This window comes from Anser brachyrhynchus (genome assembly GCF_964034855.1).
Source record: "Anser brachyrhynchus genome assembly, chromosome: 2".
In the NCBI taxonomy this organism is placed as follows: Eukaryota; Metazoa; Chordata; class Aves; order Anseriformes; family Anatidae; genus Anser; species Anser brachyrhynchus.
This window is the reverse complement of record NC_137695.1, coordinates 139,860,018-139,881,284: the sequence shown is the minus strand read 5'-3', so window position 1 is coordinate 139,881,284 and position 21,267 is coordinate 139,860,018. Positions and strand designations below refer to the sequence as shown.

Here is a 21,267-nt window from a genome sequence, read left to right as displayed (position 1 = left end):
TTCCTCACTGCAGTTTGTGCAAGGCTATGAACATATAAATATTTTTTCTTGACTTCTTGCAAACAAAATTATTTTTGTTTTACTACAGGGAAATGATAATTATCTGTACTATGACCATATAATAGATGTCATTACAAGGTTTTCTTCATAAAACAACATCGTTTATATGAGCAGCCACTACCTAAACTTAATACGGAGAACCACCAGGGTTTTGCCAATTAATAAAAAGTAATAGTAAGAAGATTCAGATTATACAAGCATGTGCCCATATGTTTGTGAGAGAGAGAGACACAGAAGTGCAGCAAATTATTTTTGTGCTTACTTTGTAAAATGTTTTCCTATGCCTCTTAAGGGAGTTTGCTTACCAACCTCCACCATGTTGTTCAAGCTCCCAAATTCATTCCTGTTGAGTAATTTCTAAAATCAGGCATCACACTGTTTTGCACGAAACAGCAGTCGGGTATGACACGGGTCTGTGTTTTTCACAGCATACCATCAGGACTGGATGTCATTCTGACTTTCAAAATGAACACAAATCAAAGTCTTCTTCTAGCACCCTTATATATCATACCCAAGATAAGTTTCCCAAAAAGTTTGTGCACAAATGATACTCGGAGGTGCCAGAGAAAGCACTGTCTCCCCTTTAAGCTCCAGTTGTATGCCCGCAATCCAGCCTTCCCACGTCACCGAACACTTCCCTGTAGAGTGGGGAGAAGTAGGTACCAAAAAGACGTACCACCAGGAGCCCAGCTCCACCTAACTTCACCTCGTCCCTCTTTCCACTGCTTGTGTAATGAATGAGATGCCTGAAAAGGACAAACGAGTACATCTAAGTGAAGTGTCCTCCTCTCTCAAGGACAGCACAGGGTATGTTAACTATCTTCTAAAAATGGACACCGAGCTTCTCTAAAAATGGACAGCAAGAGCAGCAGAGGCCTCACACCTCAGGCAGTTTTCTTTATGCTGAGATGGCTGTGAAGGACATACCCCGTGCTTCCACTCCTGGTGGGGTTTTAATTCTGGTCAGGTTGAGTAGAGCCCACGTCCCCCTGGTGAGTGTCTTGAGTTATCATCATATTATGAGGGGAAAAAAAGGAGACACAGTCATCAGCAAAGCTAGTTGCATTCTTGTTGACAGGAAACTTTTCAGAGGACATAGCAAAATTCATGAATTGGGGTCGTGGCTGAACTTAGCAAGTAGGTTGGGTTGCTGGACTAGCATTGTGTGGTTGTTTTTTGGTTTTTTTTTTGTTTTGTTTTGTTTTTCTATACCTTATCTGCAGAACTAAGAATATATCTAGGAAGACAGAGAAGAGTTTTTGGGGAAAATGACAGACATTGTCTTAAACAAGAATAAAAATATTATTTTATTTTGTTGGTGCTGAAGTCCATCATGTCAATATGACTTCTCAAACAGAATTCAAATTATGACTCATCTGAGTGAAGTTACAAAACTTCCTAGTAATGTTCAAAAAATAGGAAATGATCACAGAGCAAATATTTTATTGAAATTATCAATTAAAAACCATTGCAAAATGAAGGTAGCTTGCTGTACTGCAGTTTGGAAAACATTCTAGCTGTTTAAACAAGATCCCTTCAGATGCAGGGGCTGTAGGCTGTGCCATATGTCACTGGGAAGATATTTTCTCATATGTTCGCAGGAAAATCTTGGGTTTGAATGATGAATTCCTTGAATTTGGCAATGCAGAATGGAGAATAAAAGTGGCTAGCCTCAAACTCCCCTAGACAACTAGGAGCTAGAAACTCACCATATGTCATTGACTTCTACTAGCTATGCTGAGCAGCAGAATATCACCCTGTTCTGCAGAGCTACATACTGCCCTAAGTCATTAATACAAAGCAGATGGCTTTGTTGTTGATTAGAGCTGGTTAGAATCTGAAATTCCCATTCCACAGGAAACTTTGACATTTATATTTATTTTCACTACAAATCGGAACAAAACATCAAAATTTCCCGGTGGGATGGAAGTTAAAAATGATTCGGAAACACTGAGTTATTTCATTGCACTGGTAATAAATTGTTTTCTCAATAATGCCAAAACCATTGTAATACTAAAATTAACATCTAAAATGAGTGTCAAAAAATTAATAATAAGATAAAGTCACATTGAAACTTTATGCTTTGTTAAAAGGAAATAGTAAAGTTGATAAATGAAATGATTAATTCTGATATTTTTCCAGAATTTATTTTTCTGAATGTGACACATTTCCACAAAACATTTTGATTTCAACTAAGCTGCATTATTCGATGGAAATGGGTTCTACTGAAGAAAATGTTCCCCCAGTGCTGCTCAGAGGCTCATCTTGTGAATACAAGGATGTAAAAATTCTTAGAAATGACATGCACAATGAAAAAAAATAATGCTTTATCTGCAGTTTAAAAATCTTATTTGAAAACTGTTCTAAAAATTATTACAATTCCTACAAAATTCATTTAGTTATAAATGTCATCTCTTACTTAAATCTGTTGAGTTCAGGAACACTTGACAGTGCTAGGTGCTGGACAAGTCATGCCTGGCATGGACATTCATATTCATGAACTTGTAAACTTCAACATTAACTTGGAGCATCTTGTTTCCATCTCCTAACAAGATTCTGGTCCTGGCTGCCAAAACCTCCCACTCCCATTCTCCTGTTGCTGACTTTCCCTGAGAAAGTTCCACTAAATTTCTTCAATATGGAACAAAAACTCATGGTTGCTCTCCAGGTAGAAACCTCCACCATCACTCCTTTTCCCATCATAGGAACATCTTTACGAATATCTAGTTTGCCAGTTAATGGCTCAGTTTTTTTCAATATCATGCTTTCATTTTATCTGTCAACACCAAGTCTCTGCTGTGGGATAGAAGACCATCTGTTAACAATTTTTTTAAGGGTAGAGTAAGCACAAATGTCACTCTTTGGGAGTCACATGCTATTTATTTACAAAGATTAAAAAAAAACATCAAGATCGTGAATTCACATCAGCTTCTCACGTTACTTTGTGCAACAGTAGCTTTCTGCTTTAGTTTCCACTACCTTCCACCAAGGTATTGCATACATGGTTACATAAAGGGACTGAACGAGATGTAGGACAGATTAGAAACCCGATAAAGTTGCTGCTAGATGAATTTGATGACTGGTCTGCTTGGGTGCATTGGGGAGGATTATGTTACTACCCATGAGTGCCTTACACAATGGAGAGAAGCACTTCAGAAGAGAGGAGAATAAACTGCATTTGACATAGCTCGAGCTGTGAGTATCAAGACAAAGACAAATTACAGTGAGGCAGACATGTAGGAAGGTTGGCTTTTCTAAAGCACTCAGGCCCTTGTTAGGTACCAAAATAAATGGTGTGATTTTCTGGGAGAAAATCCCGGAGAATTTGAGAAGTTGCCTGTTATGCAGGTGCCCAAATGGAAGGTGTATTTCTTTTGAGAAGCCTGAATTAAATTGTGGGTGCTGAGCTGTTGAACAATGTGACCTCAAGCATTTTAGAAAACATGGTCCTGAAAGGGATTGTTAAACAAAGAAACTTCATGCTCCTGAGCTGGTCTCATAATAGAAGACAAAATCACTGTAGAAAGTGTCCGCCATTTGGGTCTTGCTATAGGGTCTCCTTTTGAATGAATGCTGCTGGATAAAGTCACCCCCAGCTGGAATAGGCTGAGAGATTTTGCCAGCTCCCCTGCGGCTAGCTCAACACCAGTGTTTATAAATGCTGTGCTTAGTGAGACAGTTGAATGCAGCAAAATCTGGAAAAGCATCCTCGTAAGGATGGATGTCCTCACGTACTGCATTAGCAAAGTCTCTGCTGTCCTTTATCTTAAAATATTAGGCAAAGGTAGACATACTTCTATAAAAATGCTCTTTCTGTAGAGTTTGAGAAATCAAATATATAAAAATGTATATCTAATTCACAAGAGTCATATCGAGTCTGCCAAGACTAAGAATTAGTCATTTCAAAGACCTTAGATGGTTCTACCCAGGATTAATGAAAAAAAAAAAAATGTTTTGGGGTTGTTGTTTTAGAAGACCTACGGTAAACTGTTGTTCCTCAACTCTCTATAAAATAGTAATTATGAACCAAAAAAGCATGTGCATATTGTCATGATTTTTGTTGTAGTGAGCTCTTAAAGAGTGAGGAAGACATGAATTGGCGAGACCCTTTGGGAGCTTGGAAAGAGGGCTTAAAATGTGTGCGAGTTCTTCCCCTTTTGCCTGCTTTCTGCTATCTTATCTCCTTATTTCTCACTAAGCAGAGAAAACATTACTTTCAAGCTGTTCTGGGTGGGTGAAGCCTTTGCTGGGCGGCCCGAGGGGATGACTAACTAGCACTTACTGCATAATTTTTCACACTGCTCACAGAGTGATGGGTCCCTCCTCACTTTCCAAAGTATTTTGGACAAAGCCCAGGCACTGAGCAAGTCTGGAGGGCCAGACTCCTACCATGTTCACAGGGAAGCGTAGTGCCCAAGCCCACTATTTAGACCTTGGAGGGCCACTGTAGGGTTTGGGAAGACTGATTGCTTTACGTGTAGTGCCTGTAGTCCCTTTTCTCGCAGCCTTCACTGCCTGCCTACACCTGTGTGAAGACAGAGACTATACCTTAATTAAGTAGAAAACTTTCCTAAAGAGCTCTCATTGAGCTGCTCTTGAGGTGGTGGAGATTTTGTGCTAAGGGGAGTGACCCCATCCTGTGTGCTATGAGCACGCTCGCCGTGCAGCAAGTTGCTGACTGACGGTAGCTGAAGAGCAGACCTGATTAACGTCCACAGGCAACCAAAATCTGGTGGGCAGAGATGGAGCAGACAGGGCCCATGGGGTAGATGTACACCAAGTTTCAATTAGAATGGTTTCACAGGTGAGCTCTGTGAAGTCCTGAATGCAGGGCTTTAAATGGAAAGAGTGACTGACTGCAAGAATAATTAATGCACAGTATGCTACTCTGTGCAAATCTGCAAAACGTGGTCTTTGCCCCCGACTCCAATACCAGAAATACTCATGCCTAGTCATATTTTCCTGTAGCACACACTCAGCCTTGCAGGAAACAGGCTGGAAGCAGAGACCTTCTCCTGAGGCTCAGCAGGCTGAAGCTGCTGCAGTTGAAGGAGGCATGAGGGCATCAATCTAGTGAATGCTCAGGTCCACAGCATTGCTTGCTGGTCACAAAACAATTCCAGCCTAACCCATGGGCATTGCTGAGAGTACCGTGATGAGCTGTTAGCTAGCATCTACCACTGATGCTCAAGATCTTGGTAGTAATACATCAGCATTTATTGACAGGGCAGTGCCTTTCTGCTCCTTTTTCTCTCCTCCACTCCTACTCCAGCTCTCATTGCTAAAATGCACAAAGGAATTATGATAAAGAGAAACGGGAGACAACGTGGAGCAGCTGTAGCATTTCTCTGCCAGCGTAAATCTGCAGGGATAGGAGCCTGGGCTTTTGATGTTCAATACCCCTAAGCGCCTCCAAGTTTGAAATGCATGAACCCTGTGCAGCTGCTCCTCCTTGGGCAGCCCACCCTTCTTCAAGCACGGAGCTATAAAGGTTTTGCTTTTATTTCTTATCCTTGGTTTCTCCTGGGAGCTGTAGCAGGAAAGCAAGGAATAAGTCGAAGGGGAAATTAGGGGCACCTTCTGCAGGGGAAGGATCCCCTCTGAGGGGGCTGAAGGAGCACAAAGTTTTACTCTGTAGAGTATGTTTCAGGCATTGTGCACTTGTTACACTGCACTGCAAAGCTGTTTACTGCTCTTCCTTCTGAATATTCATAAGAGAATGTCAGATTATTTAAATGAATCTTGCTTGTGAATTTTATCCTTTTTTTTTTGCTATTTGCCAATAAAATCAGACAAATTGAGGGTGGCAAGGCTGAAAATTTTACTCTGCATGTGTTTTTCTAAGTCCCTGTGTGATTTTTTAATGTTTGGTTTCCTTTCAAAAATATGTTCTGAGTTGCTGCTTTAAAAAAATTAAATAAAAGCCTTCCCTGGCAAGCACCACCACACCGGTTACTCAAATGAACCTCTGAAAAAGAACTAGAAATGGCCAGAAGGAAGCAAGGTGGCTGCTTCCAAAAGCCTGCAGGTTTCTGTAGAGCTGAGAAGAAAAATCTCCTGACAAGGCCGTGCTTGTGCATCACGGCAGGAAGCTGAGCAATCGGAGAAGTTGTTCTGCCCGGTGCTGTCACAGCTCTGACCCAAAGCACGACGTCCCACGAGTGGGGAAAGCAAAAGAAAAAAGAAAACAAAAAAAGCAAAGAGCCCCGTGAGAGACGGCTCTGAGGCTGTGAGCATCAGGATCTCCAAGGAGCTCAGTGAATGTCCACAGCCTCCTGGGCCTGGGGCCTGCAGAGGTCACTGGACATGCCACCTTCCCTGGACAACCTGAGAGCTACAAGATGACAAGGACACGCCACCTTCCCTGGACAACCCGAGATGAAAAGCCGTGCGTTGCCCACCTGCTGTTGGGCCTGCTTGGGTTATCGGCCCATGCCAAATCAGCATTGCGGCCATGGGAAGCAGTGCGCACAGAGACCGGGAGAAAACATGTCAGTTTAGGTAGCTGCTGCTTTGAACTGTCTCACTACAGTTTGTGCAAGCGGTTAGCAGCATTACAGCCTACAGAAATAACTGACCGTAAGAAGGAAACCTAGCTTTTGTACCAGAAAGTGCTCTCAAGGGCCCTGACTCCTGTAACCAGGCACTCCCCTGCATGTAAGGGCACTGACAAGGAGCAACCAGGGGTGTCTCTGGAGCTGCAGAAGGAGAAGGCCAGAGAAATGAGCTTTTGGATCCCCACACGCTGTGCTGTGGAGGCTGGCATGCAGTGGCAGGAGACGACTGTCAGTGGGTAGGACATGAAAGATGTTGCAGAGTGATGCTTTTATCCCACTCAGCTCTCAGCTCGTTCCAGCTGCTGTCAGGAGCTGCTTTGGCTGCCTGGCAGAGGCTGAAATACCACCACCGCTATTCTCAAGGAAGTTCTCAAATTAGGTGTTAGAAACGTAAAGACAGCATCGTCCCATAAGTGGAGTTTTTCTTGGAAACGGATCAGACTGTGTATAATAAACCAAGAAGTGGCAGTTTCCGAAGACAAACAATGAGTTGGTTCGTCCCTGCTTTCTGTAACATTGCAGAGCCATGCTGCTGGCCGAGCAGGACAGTAGTGGTCTGCCTTCATTTTGACAGGGATGGTCTTTATAGCCGAGTCTATGGTGTGATTTGTCTCGCTGCCCCCACTGGAAATATATTGGGCAAGACTTGTGTCTACACTGGTTCTTCACATCTTTCAGGTGCTTTCAACTTTGCTGGCTTCAAACTGCCCAACATTATAAATTTTCCATGTTCAGAGCAACACCTCTCCCTGGGCAAAGTGCCCTTTGTTCATTATACTTTTTCTCAGCAGATCCTCCAGGAACTGGAGAAAAAAAAAAAAAAAGAAAAAAGGAAAGAATGTCTTTATATGATGGGTGTCAAGGTAAAAAGGCAACAGATCTTGTAAACATTTGAATATACAATATCCCTTGTGCATCCCACACCGGCCTAACAACAGCCGTTGTTAGAAATATGTTGCCAGCAGTTGCTTACGTTACAGACAGAAAAAAAAAAAAAAAGATTTATTTTAAAGAAATATGTTCAGATGCTTCCATTGTACTCATGTGGTGATGGATTAGCTGCATGCCCTGAGCTGCCGTGGTGTCAGCAGGCAGGTCCCCAGCTCCTGAGGGGTAGGAGATATGGTCGCTTTATCTTGAGGTTTCAGATCAAGGTGATAACTGCACGTGAGCGGCAGCAAACTGCTGGCTGGGGACATGGGGCAGAAGAAGGGTTCGTTGCCTTCCTGTCCACCAGGTCTCTCTGCCTAAGGAGAAGGCTGGAGCAGCACTGATGTCCTGTCTGCGCCCCAGGGAAAGGCAGCCCAGCAGGAGCCGGTCACTGTTTCATTTATTTATTCTCTTAGGATTGCCACGGCGTGCTGTCTGCCAACAAGTTCTGCCTTCAGTCCCATCTGCAAAATTCCACACTTAGGCCTGATTAGATCTAGCTCTAAACATTTGATTTATGGAGCATCCCCTATGACATTTCCTACAATAACCAGCAAACAGATTCTTCCCATGGCAACCACACAGCAGTGACACTTCCCTTTACGATCTTCTATCTTCTGTTGGCTGAAATGGTATGGACTCTTCAAGCCATAAAGGCATCAAAAACACCTTCTTTTACCAAACAATATTTTCCTCAGAAATAAGACATTAATTTTTTTGTATGTCATGTTGACCCATGCAAGAAGTCGTTCATGTACATTATGTCCAGCACCGTTGTATTACAGGAAGAAACTGGTGCAGAAATGTAATTAAACATAATCATTAAAAAATAATTTCCCTTTGTTTTGTATACCTCCAGCGGTTATTTTTCTGAATGTCAATGTTTTACTTTGCAATTGTGGTTGCCATTCACTACTTACTTGCTCTATTATAATGTCTAACAATTTATTATAATTCTGACAGGTCTACAAGAGGTGATAAACTGTGGAAAAAAGGCCTAAGATAAGATCCAATTTTATTTCATCCTTTGTATTTATTGCTGCCATTGCTAACTGAAAGTCTCTTAGCTCACTGTACTCTGTCCATAATCCAATCTGTCCTGAAGAGGCAGGCAGCAGCATATGAAGTGATTATAAGGATCTTCAAGTGTCCTCGAGGATTTTCTGTACTTGGACTGCAAAAGCATTTTGATCTCTTGTTGATAGAATGGGCACAATAAATCCCATCGTTATTGTTCCTAGAACACCAGCTATTAATAATGAACAATTTGGAGGGCAAAGACCATGATACATATTCAGCACAAGTGTACTCAGGACTAATACCACAGCTTTTGACTGTGTTGCCTGGAATCACGGTGGCTATGAATTTCAGCCCCTTTCTGCGAGCCACGTATGATTGGTTCTCCCTTTGTGCCTGGAAAACAGATTTTTCTCATTGTGATGTTTTGCTGTTACCAACAAAAGGCACTGTGTTCTGTTATTCTTTATTTTTATAAAAATATGTTGCACCTGCAGCCACGTGCAGCTATAAACGCACCGGTTTTTGGATTGAAGCACATCACCTTTGTCTGCCTCACGAAGGCCAGAGACTTAATGCTACCCCACGATTTTGTTTTTCATAAGACTCTGGACTGGAAGTGCACAGGCTGAGTTTTGCATTTTCCAATGCTTGAGGTATTAAAAAGCGGCGAGGGATTATATTGCCAATGCCAGCTCCCTCCTACTGCAGCTGGCTTGCGCGTGATTCAGAGACCTTCCCTTCCTCCTCTCACCCTCTGAAAAGTGTGCGGCCCCGGGGCTATGGAGCAGTGGCAGGCCGTGGGCGTGGGGAGCTGCTAAAAGCTGTGGGGATTGTGCTCCTTGCTTTTTGTTAAACTGGTGCCGCTTGAAACCAAGCCTCGCCGCTTCACTTGCCCAGGTGCTTCTGTGTCCTGCTGGTAGAGCCTGCTCCCGCCGTTCCTCTTAGCCTAAACCCTTCTAATGTGGTCCATTCGCTCAGCTCACCCCCGGGTTGTTTATTGTGGACCCCATCCAATGCCAGCTGAAGGCAACACAACCCTCAGCTGCCTCGGCAGCTGTTGGAAAGGGCCTATAAAACAGGGACATTTTTGCCATTTTCAGGGTATTAAGAGCTTGGATGATTTAAAAAACACACAGCAGGCTTTCGTGAGCAGGAAAGGCAACAGAAAAAAATACCTTTGAGGTGGCATCTTCCACTTTCCAAGTGTTTTAGAGATGCTATTGGGGGAAAAGACATTATCTGGATTAAGGTAGTTGTCCAGGGCCCTGAAATGTCCAGGAGATGGAGAAGACCCCAGCAGGCAGGCCTCTCACCCCTGTCATCCTCCCTGTGGGCAGGGGAGCCTCTTCTCCTTCAGGGCAGCAGTTCAGACTAGACGTCTAGCTACCAGCCAGCCATGGATCCTGTGAGGAACGGCCAGATCTAGGATGGATCCCACCATTTTACCTTCAAGAAATACAGCTTTTGGGTTGTTGTGCTTCAAGAACACGGGAGAATAAGAAGTCAGTCTTTTTATTCCTGGGGGGGGTCAAATTCACCTTGTGAGAAGTTCAGCTTCTCACCACAGGAAACAATTAACATCAGTCAGGGGGAGCCTCAACTTCTCCCTCAATTTCTTTCTTTTTTTCTTTATTTAAAGTATTACCTTGATCTAGAAAGAACATTTTACTGGATGTTCATTTGCCACACTAGACATCGTTCATAAATCCATCTCTGCAACTCAAAGACTGTTCTGACAACAGCGTGGGAGTCTTGTATAAATTATTTTGCAATTCTGCTTAAGTTGTCCATACATCAGATTTCAGTGGTGACTGTCATTCCCATGATAAATTCTCAGGCAGGTTTCTGTCGATAAAGCGTAGCTTCCCACAACTCAGGTATAATGCTAAGCTTCCAGTAAAACTGATGATGCTGGCTTTTGGAGCCAATGCACTCACACCCCTATACTTAAAACCCAAAGGGCATCAATCGTTAGTAAATCTGCTGCACAATGTGATATGTAGCAACTTGCCTTAAATAAAATAGAACTAGGCTGATTTAACTGAAACAGTGTAGATAAAAGCTGCATCCAAGAATATTTCTTAACTGTTAAGTGAAATGAATTTCCAGTTTTGTTGTCTGGGTATTTTTTTTTCAAAAAGCCATGACCACCCAGATCACTACTACTCAGTTATAGCTCCAATTTATAGCTACAAGGAGAATTTAAAAAAAAAAAAAAATTAGTTTGGGGTGGAGGAATCCACCGTCGATAAAATCTTTCCAGATTTTATCTGCATTTGAACCGAAATGAGAATTGGTCCCTGCCAAACAGAAGAGGCAATTTATGGGTTGCTCCGATTGACTCTGGCTGTAAGGATGTGTCTAGAAGTGGAGTTCCTGGTTTCAATACACATTGCAGATGCACTCCGATCCCATTCTGAAGCAGGACCAAGCAAAAGTAATCTTCTGCAGCAGCCTGGTTTCAACCAGGGGTATAAAAAATGGTAGCTCCTTCGGGTGAGGTCCCTGAGTTATCTGGGTGCCCCGGCTGGAGGCTGTGCCGCAGCACACAGCTGCCAGTCAGCCTACTGCTTGCAAAAGCCATTGCTTACAGTGTGATTTAAAAAGGAAAGTAGGATAAATTCGACATAATTACAGTTCTCCAGACTGTGAAAAGGTAATGTAAATAACATTAGACTAGGCTTGTTAGTTTTTTCAGATTTTTCTTGTAGTAGGGTACACATCCCAAAGTTTTGGTTGATTCCCAAGTGTGAACTATCATCAGAAAACTCCAGCACACTGTCCTTCTACAGCCTCCAAACTAATTGTTATTAATATTTACAAACATTATAAATTACTATAATTTAAATGAAGTTGTTTTTCCTCTGCAGGTAATATTTTGACACCAATATGGGAAAGCAAAACAGCAAGCTACGCCCTGAAGTCATGCAAGATTTGCTAGAAAGTACAGACTTTACAGAACACGAGATCCAGGAGTGGTACAAAGGCTTCTTGAGAGACTGTCCAAGTGGACACTTATCTATGGAGGAGTTTAAAAAAATATATGGGAACTTTTTCCCTTATGGGGACGCTTCTAAGTTTGCGGAACATGTATTCCGCACTTTTGACGCCAATGGAGACGGAACAATAGATTTCAGAGAATTCATCATAGCCTTGAGCGTAACGTCGAGAGGTAAACTGGAGCAGAAGTTGAAGTGGGCATTCAGCATGTATGACCTCGATGGGAACGGCTACATCAGCAAGTCAGAGATGCTGGAAATCGTGCAGGTACGTGCTGCTCAGAGGCGCACCTTCGCCTCCCTCGTTACAGAGAGATGCCGCAATGAGAACATCCGGCAGCATCTGGGGGGTTATGTTCTAGGTTCTCTGTCTAGTGCTTTAATATGAAATGTTATTTCATTTGGCAAAGGTTTTGTCGCAATTTATACTACTGCATTTGATATCCAATATAGTGTTTTTCTGAGCAACCTGCTGCATGGGAAGCTCTCCTTCAGGAGCTCTGCTGGGCTGGAGCACAGCAGCCAGCATGATGATCAATGTGGTTCTGTCCTCTGGGAAATCACTGTCAAGGAATTACAATTAATTACAGTTGAACCAAGTACCTTAGATTAACCAGGTTTTTACTTTTAAGGAAGGCAAGCTCCCTCTACAAGAAATTTACTTTGAAACCACGTTATTATTAAAAGCCAGCTCACATATTTTAAAACATATCTGCCTGCCTAATGCCAGCAATGTCTGCATACTCAGTGCCATGCTAGCTATCTTCATATTAACTTGCCAGTATAGATAAACGTTATCTGGATAGATGATGATTCCCTTCGCAGCTTCTTTGGATGCATTTCCTTGTGCTGTTAGTAGGAGTCCCACCTCATTTTGTCTTCCTCTAACATGTTTTCACCCTCGAGGCACATCACTCTACTGAAAGCTTTAAAACATTTTTGGTATAGTAGTGTATTTACACAGCTTGAGTCTGTGTAAAGCAGCACCATAGAAGAAAAAAAAAAAAAGCCTGTTATCAAGATTTTTATTTCATGGAAAATTTTGCCATGCTAGCTCTGTACTGTATTATTCAGGTTTATATTTGTGCTGGAAATGAAACGAAAGGAATGCACACAAATTACAGTCCATGATGGCAAGCTGCGTGTACGGAATCGGTTTAATGCGTGGTGCCCTTGTCTTTTTATAAGGGCACTTCTGTGTCCTCCAAACAGTCACAAACACCAGCACTCACACTGCTTTTGGTAAGAGCAGATACATGTCTCAGCTGCAAATGTAGGGTTGTTGCACTGTCTTTCACGTTTTATTTTGCATTCTTGTATCTGGGTTAAGAAGCAGGACTGCGCTGAGCTGCAGACACCTCCCTGTCTGAGTGTCATGACAGACTCCATGGAATATTTGCATTAGAAGATGCTCTGTTCCTTGCAAATCTTCCACTCCCCCGGGCAGGGTAAACAGGCTGCCAGTTATTGTTTTTCTGGCTGTATTTCTCCTTATGAAGAAAAAAAAAAGAAAGACAAACCAAACAAACAACCATAAAACACAAAGAATCCCCAAAGAACCAACAAAGCACAAAGCAAAGACAGGGGAGCCCAGCCCAAGCAAGTGTCTGCTCCTCAGGAGGAGGCGCCTCAAAGACTGCAGGACCCCTTGCTGCTGACAAGTATTTCGGGAAGGCCTGAGTGCTCAACGGCAACATAAACCCCCAAGATCACAAGGACAAGCCCACAAATGTGTTTGTGTCAAATTTAATGAGAACATCAATGGCTGGGATCTCTGTAGTGACCCAAGCTAGGGCCAGCAGAACTGGCAGCTTTTCCCAGTTCCCACGGATCTGCTCACCAGCACGTTTAGAGGCTGAAATGCTGCTCAGCCTCCTTCGTCACCACGTTGGTACCAAATTGTAGCTTTGTCTTTCACAATCATGCTGCCATCATGAAACAAAGCTGCAGCAGAAGGGTCAGTGCAGGGTGATGTTTTGTCCATCTGTACACCCAACCCTAAGCCATACTTGATGGAAACGATTGCTTTGTTTCATGTTTCTGAAATCACATTCTTTGTTGGAGAAAGGGGAAAGTCAAATGGATATGCAAGTGTCATAGGAGGAGCATATGCTACCCTGCAAGCTGACCAGCATGTTGTCCCACTGTCCTGGTGCTCAGAGCCTCCTGCGGGCCAGTCTCTCATCAAACATTTCTGTACCGTGAACAGTCAGGAAAGCTGCCCCTTTCATGAGGCAGTTGATTTGTAGATCTCACCCTGATCTCTTCTTCCAGCTTTCATGGCCATGCTGATGTTCTTGTATTGCACAGGCCAGCCCCAGCTCCTCCCTGTTGTGTAGGATTTGCTGCTCTGTCTCTGGAAGCACGTTCAGCTGATACATGAAACAAGTGAAGGAGCACCTTTTCATGCTTTATCAAGACACCTTTGATACATGGTGATCAGACTCATGAGAAAGCAGCTAGCAACTATCACTTTCATTTACAAAAGATTATTATTTTTTAATATGGAAAGACAGGATTCTGTATCAGATATCTTCCTCGGTACCCTAAGCCACTGATAGTGAAAAACAGAACTAATATCTCTGATACATGTCTCAGAGGAACCTATTACAAGTCCCTTATCTAGCATGCATTTGCATATTAATATAGCAGGATTTACTGTTTTCATCTGGATTCTTGCATGAGACAATAAATCAAAATGAATGCTAAAAGAAAGGCAATCAGTCTGAAAGTCATAGCTTCACTGAAAAAAAATGCCACCCCCATTGCAGCTCCAGGGTGCCCGGAGTTTACTGCACCTGAAATAATGGGGAAGAGAAGCAAGCCATGCTTCTCTTCCTTCTCAGTCTGCTTTTCTTTGTGCTTTTACAGCCATTTCTCTGCAGCCATTTTCCCTGTTATACTGATGGCTACTTGAATTTCCTTGCTTAGTGCCACCAAGGACACTACGAATGGTCCAGAACAGCTTTTTGAAGCCACTGTGATCCTACTACTGTGCATAGCACATCTGCAAAGTACTGCGAGAAGGGGTTTCATAGCCTGCCCTCCTGCCAGACCTTGCTGCAGGTCCTCCTGCTCTAGAAATGTTTTTCACATCTCTCAGATGTTTACCCATAATCTAAATAGTCCAGACCACTCAAAAATAGCTGGCTAGAAAGTTTGCGTTTGCTCCCCTGGATGAAATGGGACATACTTGGCAAGAGTCTCTTGAAATAAGACTTTAAATAAAAGATGGAAAACTTGTTCTAGGGGCACATTTTTTCACACCGCGGAATCATAAGGCACCTTAAGAGCACTTAGCCAAGAGATGAGAATAACACTTTCGGTTTAATAGGAACAAGAGGACATCCATTTCACTTGCTGGGCTAGCTTATCTGTAAGCCAGGAGGAAACAGAAGCTGGTATGGGAAGAAGCAGAAGCTGATACGGCTCTCCGTAAAGGCAGCATCAAAAATCCCTGTCAGACTGAGAGGAAAGCAATTTTTTTCAGGTTGGAGGAAGTCCAAACCTCCTCCTGCTTAGTGCCCCCAGTGGCTTTCCACCCCAGCACGGTGAGGCCAAGGCCTTTACTCCATGTGGAGCAGGGCCCCCACAGCCTTTCGGTCCCAGGTTACGCAGCCCGAGGTGAGCACAGCCCAGTTCCATGGGACTACTGCAAGGAACCAGCTTCCTTCGAGAGCTCACCCTTTCAAACCCACAATAAAGAGCCCTGTGTAGCTGCACTGAATTAGTACGGGGCAAATCTCAAGATCCTGAATCAGTTTTAGCTGTTTTTCACTTTGGGAAAACTTCCCACTGAGCTTCTGAGTAAGGGCAGAAGAATTTGTCCAGAGTAACCATTTTCAGCATGAAAGGAACGCTTACTATGTTATTCCCATCTGGCTTTCCTAGAATATCTCATCTGTTATTCACTTCACATGCCTCTGTGAAAAGGACCCTGTAGGATGAAGTCATCTTGAAGAGCTTTTTTTTTTTTTTTTTTTTTTTGTCCTTAAAATCTGCATATTCTTACTATGGTTGCTTTGATCACAGTAAACACGGCTGCGCTCCCGGGCCGGGACATTCCTCCCACACTTTCAATACAGACTCTGCCATCCTCTCGCCCTGAGGGAGGGAATGACCCCTCCACCTCTCTTCCTCCCCCAGACAAAAGCCAGACAGCTTAAGATGCTTACACAGTGGCAGGTTTATGAGCCTCATCTGTGCTCGGATCCCCGTGAGCCTTGCATGCTGATCAGGATGAGGCGGGTGCAACTTCTCACTGCCTGCCATCTCCTCTTTTTCTCTTCGCCTGCTCCCACTGTTCATTTGCTTGCAAGTTCATCCCTTCTTCTGTCCTCCTGGCCATCAGATGATCAAGATTGTGTGGACAGCATCTACTGAGGCTCATACTCTGGCACCCCAAATCTCTTGGGAGCCTTTGGGCATCCCCACAGCACAACCTGTGATGATGGTGATTAAAAGGGTACCCACCGTGTTCCCATTCAGCCAGCCATTGTCCATGCCAAAATGTTCTCCCACTGCAGCCTACCACCAACATTACAGACTCAGCAGAGGGCAGACCAGGAAATCTGCGGCCTCAGCCTTGGTGACAAAACCGAGGGAGCAGATGTTCGGCTGTGCTGAGCATAAGTGATAAATATTTAATTGAACAGACAAATGCCTTTCTCGGGGTGTAGTGCTTGATGTTATTTAAACGCCAGGCAGTCTGAAAGGTGAGCTGGCTCTGCTGACAGAGGAGAAGGCAGTGAGATGGCCCAGGCAATGGGTGCTCGCTGGGCTGCGTGTAAAGTGTCCGTGCTGCTCAGCAGCGTCCTCCAGCTGGTAAACCCAAGCTGTCATGGTCCTGGGGCTGTCCCTGGGCCAGAAGACTGCAGTGTGCCAGGCAGAGTGCTTTCATGGGTGGAAAGTGTGGAAGGGGAGCCACAGTGAGCCATCTGGGTTCTGCAGGAGGACCCAGCCTCCAGAGCGAGAGGAAGCGAAGAAGAGATCCTCACTCTTTTGTGTTTTAAAATTAAAGTCACCTCTCTCTCTTAGGGGCAGCTGGAATCGTGCAGGACTAATGGATTTGTCTGTGCAAAGAGTAATGATGAGTGGCACCAGTGCTGTGCGGGACCGGGACATCTGCTCCCTGTGGAACAAATTATGAATGGTGCTTTTTTAGCTGTGGAGGCACACAAGGAGAAGGCCACCTCGTTGTTGGTCAAGCCTGCATTATCTGTGAGACTTGGCAAAGGCAGGGATGAGTCACTGCTCTCCAATGGCAGGATGCCAACCGAGCAGGCAGATGGGTGCACAAAAGGTGGGGTGAAGGACAGGAGAGGTGAGGGTGGAGCCTGGGTGGCTGAAGGTCCGAGGTGAGTTGTGGCACGGGATGAGACCTCAGTGGTCCTTCTGCTCCCCACGTCCCGGGAGCTGCTGGTGCCTAAGTGCAGTTCAAGTGATAAATTCATCCAAAGACTGTTTTCATAATGGAAAATGTAACCTCAGTACAGGCCCAGATTGTGTTCAGCTGTGACTAAATAAGGAAACACGTTATTTTCTAAACGAGTGTCCCACTGAAGAGGGCAGCTGCATGTACTGGTGCCACCTACTCCCTTCAGTGTCTGCAGAGCAAATCCCAGGCAATGCTCCTGGGAGATTTTCTGCCTATTTTGGTCGCCAGGAGATAACCATACCCCTACACTAAGATAACGTGTTTCTTACCAGCCTTTTGCTGCTCTCATATCACACAGGCAATCTATAAGATGGTTTCTTCTGTAATGAAGATGCCGGAAGATGAGTCAACACCGGAGAAGAGGACAGAGAAGATCTTCCGTCAGATGGACACCAACCGAGACGGTAGGCTCCCTCCAGGTGCTGGGTGTCCCCTCGGACTCACCGCTCCTCCTCCGGCCACCTGGGCAAAGCCGTGGTGCCCATGGTCCCTCCTCACCACCCTGCAGACACCCTGCAGGGCTCAGAGGGGTGCAATGCTCAGAAACACTGCTCAGGAACCCACAGCCAGGTCTTTGGTTTTCCTCTCAAATTATATTTTTTTTCCTGTCAGTTCATTAACTTCACACTGGGAGATGGTTATCTCTTAGAAAACGCCCAATATTTTCCACTGAGGAGCAGGGTATGGATTTGCCTGGATATTAGGTTTTTAAAAACCCATGCCTACGTTGTCTGCTCCTGCCTGGAAGGGGTGTTGTTGCATGCAAACTAGTAAAACCACCACAAACTTAGGCCAAAATAACTCTTATCTCTATAAAACCTCAAGAAATTGTTGAACCATGGGAAAAATCAATGTGTCTGTGGCCTCTTCTTTGAAAGGAGGTCTATCCAGGGTGACTCGGTCTCACCTCAGCTGTAACCAGGGCTTGTACGTTCGGCCTTAGCTCACCCCTACCTCCCTGTAGGAGGATTTTGGGACTCCATGTCTTTTCCTTTTCTTTAAGGAAAGGCACCAGGAACCATGTGTTGCTGGGGGAGATGTAACCCCGTGCCTTCCCACAGGAGCAGGGTGTTGCTGGCACCCACAGAAAGTGCTGCTCTGTGGCCACCATCCTCCAGCTATTCTTCCTCCAAACCAGCACCCCGAGGAAGTGCCCCTCAGTCTGCCATTGCACCCCCAGGGATTTTCCTTGCCCCCTGCCAGCATCCTTCCACCATGCTTCTCCTCAGGCTCAGCAGGCGTGCAGACCCACCGTGCTAAGCCAACGTGTCTCTTTTCTAGGAAAGCTCTCTCTGGAAGAGTTCATCCGAGGCGCCAAGAGCGACCCGTCAATAGTCCGACTCCTGCAGTGCGATCCCAGCAGTGCCGGGCAATTCTGAACCCAGTCTTTGGATGAATTATGTATCTGCTTTTTTTTTTTTTTTTTTTTCTCCCCTTGCCAAACAACATTCATGGTAGTGTTGCCTCTGTATGGCCAATTATGCCTTCTTTTGTGGCATCTTATAGCTTCTTTTGTTGTGGATTAATTATAAGAATGCTGAATTGCTCTTAACAATTTGTCCAGAGCACGGGCAGTACTGTTCTAAACAGATATTGTGGTGTTATCATTGTTTTAAAGATTTTGTTTTTTCGTTTTAACGTGTCTGTTTTGGAAAGTACACATTGAGAAAGAGAAAACCAACAACAAAACCCTTGGCAGCAAGACATACCGATAGGTCTTAGGTTGCTGCTTTAGTAGCTGAGTGTTCACCCAGAGGACCTGAAAGTGTAGCAGAGATTGAAGCAAAAGGGTTGTGATAGGGCAGGACCCGCCTGGGACCTCCTCTCCTGTCCAGGAGGCACCAGTGAAGCTCAGAGACAGGATGACGATCGTCCGCAACCGGTGAGGGCTGCACCATCCGCACCCCTGCTCCTATGCCTCATTGTTTCAATGCCGTGAACATTTTCAAGAAAAGAAAAGAAAAAAAAAGTCAACCGTTTTTACTTGGTTTACAGTGGTTGGTTTCACATGGCTTTATCTGAAAATCCAGCAATTTGCAGTCCTGATCCCAAAATCCACAACTGACGATACCTCTTGCCATTTGGGGTCAGCAAAAGCAGACGTGGATATTGAAAAACTGGGTATTGACAATGAATTTAAGGGAGATACGTGTTGAATGTGAAGTTTTCAGGTCAGTAATAAAATAGTTTCTACTAAGGAGAGTGGGCATTGAGCCAAGGAAATGATGTACACCTGTAAGCAGCTAAAACTGAGGCAAACCAGCTATTTTGAATGCTCTTGTGCAGTATGAAGTTTTGGGGGTGTTTTTGTCTCTCTCCACGTAGCTAACGCAATTTCTGGGCCTGCTCCGAGGGGAAGGCCGTCATCAAAACTTGTTTTAAGCATAAAATTGTAGCATTTATATTTCCTTTATTTTAGTAAAGCTCAAAAGTCTGTACTGAAACAAGGAAATGGTACGCTTTATGGTATATTTATATATATAAAAATTAAAACGACAAAAAAAAAAAAAAAAAAACGAAAAAAAGATCAGCTCCGAGAGAAATGTTGAATGTTTATCTTTTCGCCTAGATGCAGGACTTCTGAAATTTGCCGCTGCAAAACCTCCATCCTTTGGCCAGAGTCGCTGCATTCAAAGCTGGGGTGCAGGCGTGGGATTTCTTGGTAACTGTACAAGCGCTGCTGCGATGGAAAGGCTTTGGTGACAGGAGGCATTACGCTGACTAAATTGGCATTAATCTGTCATTAGCTGAAGGCTGCTCTGTGGTCCCGCTGGCGAGGTGTCTGCGCGGGCGGCGCACAGCCTTGGGAGCCCGTGGGCTCGGCAGGACGACCTTTGCCTGACAGGCGAGGCTGGCGTTTTGTCAAGTGACCTTGTAGATGCTAATCCCCGGTAGCCTTAATTTAAAATAAACTGAGTAAAATAAGTCTGCTTCGCAGATGATGATTAACTAAGTACTAATTAGAAGTCATGAAAAAGTAGCCGAGTGTGAATAATTTTTTGTTGAACACTAGCTAGCATGTACAATAATTAAGAGAGAAAAAAAATCCCTAGACTTAATTTCTCATTACCATTTGCTTTGCCAGGTTTGATACGCAAAGCCTATTAAAATAAAATAAAAATAAATTAAAAATAACATTGTTAATCAGTTGTACTAAAACGATCATGAGTGGCTAATTGCACATAATAAAAATCTTCAGGCGCACACTTTTGTCTCAAATGATCACAGAAAGCCAACTGATGATTTATTCCTGTGAAATTAATTAAAATCCTGAGCCGAGGTGTGTGGGGGAAAGTGAGAAAGCAGGAGAGGCCCGAGCACAGACACGAACAGCTTGCAATACTTAGTGCTCTCAGCTGTTACAAGCATCACGGGCAAATTTTGCACAGATTCTTCCCGTCGGTGGAAATGTCGCTTAGCTATTTCTCCCTAACCCGCCCTGCTGTAGGAGAGCCCTGTCCCCATCACCCCGCGCGAGTTCAAAGCCGTGTTTCTCCTCCAGTGCTTGGGGTTGCTGTTGGCATGCTCGCACCTCCGTCCAGATACAGGACGGAGCACTCGGTCCCCTGCCTGCCTGCCCCGCGTGCCCCGCCACTGCCACCGCAGAGCTAAGTGGTGCTGGGGGAACCCCAAGGGACACAAAACACCTCAGCGCAGCCTCCAGGTCAGAAGCAGCCCTGTAAAAGCTGGCACTTACTGGGGATGAACGTGAAACCTTCCCGTGGTCCCATCTTCTTTTTGCTGTTGTGAAAGTAGTGGTGGGTGACTGAGACTTTTAAAGCATCGCCTTTTATTTAAGCATCTGCATTCCACCTCTCTTTAGTTTTACAAGGCATTTCTGGCCCAGCACCTAACTCCAGCTTGTTTTAGCTCGGTAGTTTCGGGGTTTCACGTGTTAATGCTGTCCAACATGTGTTTGAAAACACAACCTGCGACGTGACCCCAGGCCAGCGGAGATGTAATTCTTTCCACAGCTCATGAGATCTGGAAGAATAAGAGTCGTCCTCCAGCTGCAGAGGACATAGCTGCAGATAAAAGTATTGTATAAACATTTACAGAGTGAACCAAGGTTACTCTTTTACCTGACTACCGCTGACGATTGGTGTTGTTTTAAATTATTAACTACCCTTTTCTTTCTCTGCCTCTGCGTGTACTTTGAAAGTGAGCCCTAGCTGAATTGTGTATGGGAGCATCTGCAGACCTCAGAGCAGCAACACTGAAGCATTGAGTGCTGGATTGTGTTTTTCTGCTTTGCTACCATTAA

At 44.4% G+C, this 21,267-nt stretch overlaps 1 protein-coding gene across 2 annotated transcripts in view; it reads left to right on the top strand.

Moving 5' to 3' along the window:
- NCALD (neurocalcin delta) overlaps positions 1–21,267 on the top strand; it is a 53,512-nt gene that overhangs the window by 25,906 nt on the left and 6,339 nt on the right. Inside the window, exons 2-4 of one of the 2 annotated variants that reach the window (XR_013947739.1) lie at positions 11,438–11,834; positions 17,302–17,407; positions 18,285–19,174. Coding sequence is in view for 1 of the 2 variants with exons in the window: in XM_080583224.1 (XP_080439350.1) it covers positions 11,457–11,834; positions 17,302–17,407; positions 18,285–18,382 (582 nt within the window). In the remaining variant the exon portion in view is untranslated. Of the gene's footprint in view, positions 1–11,437; positions 11,835–17,301; positions 17,408–18,284; positions 20,210–21,267 lie in introns of those variants that run through there. The other variant, XM_080583224.1, reaches the window with a different exon arrangement.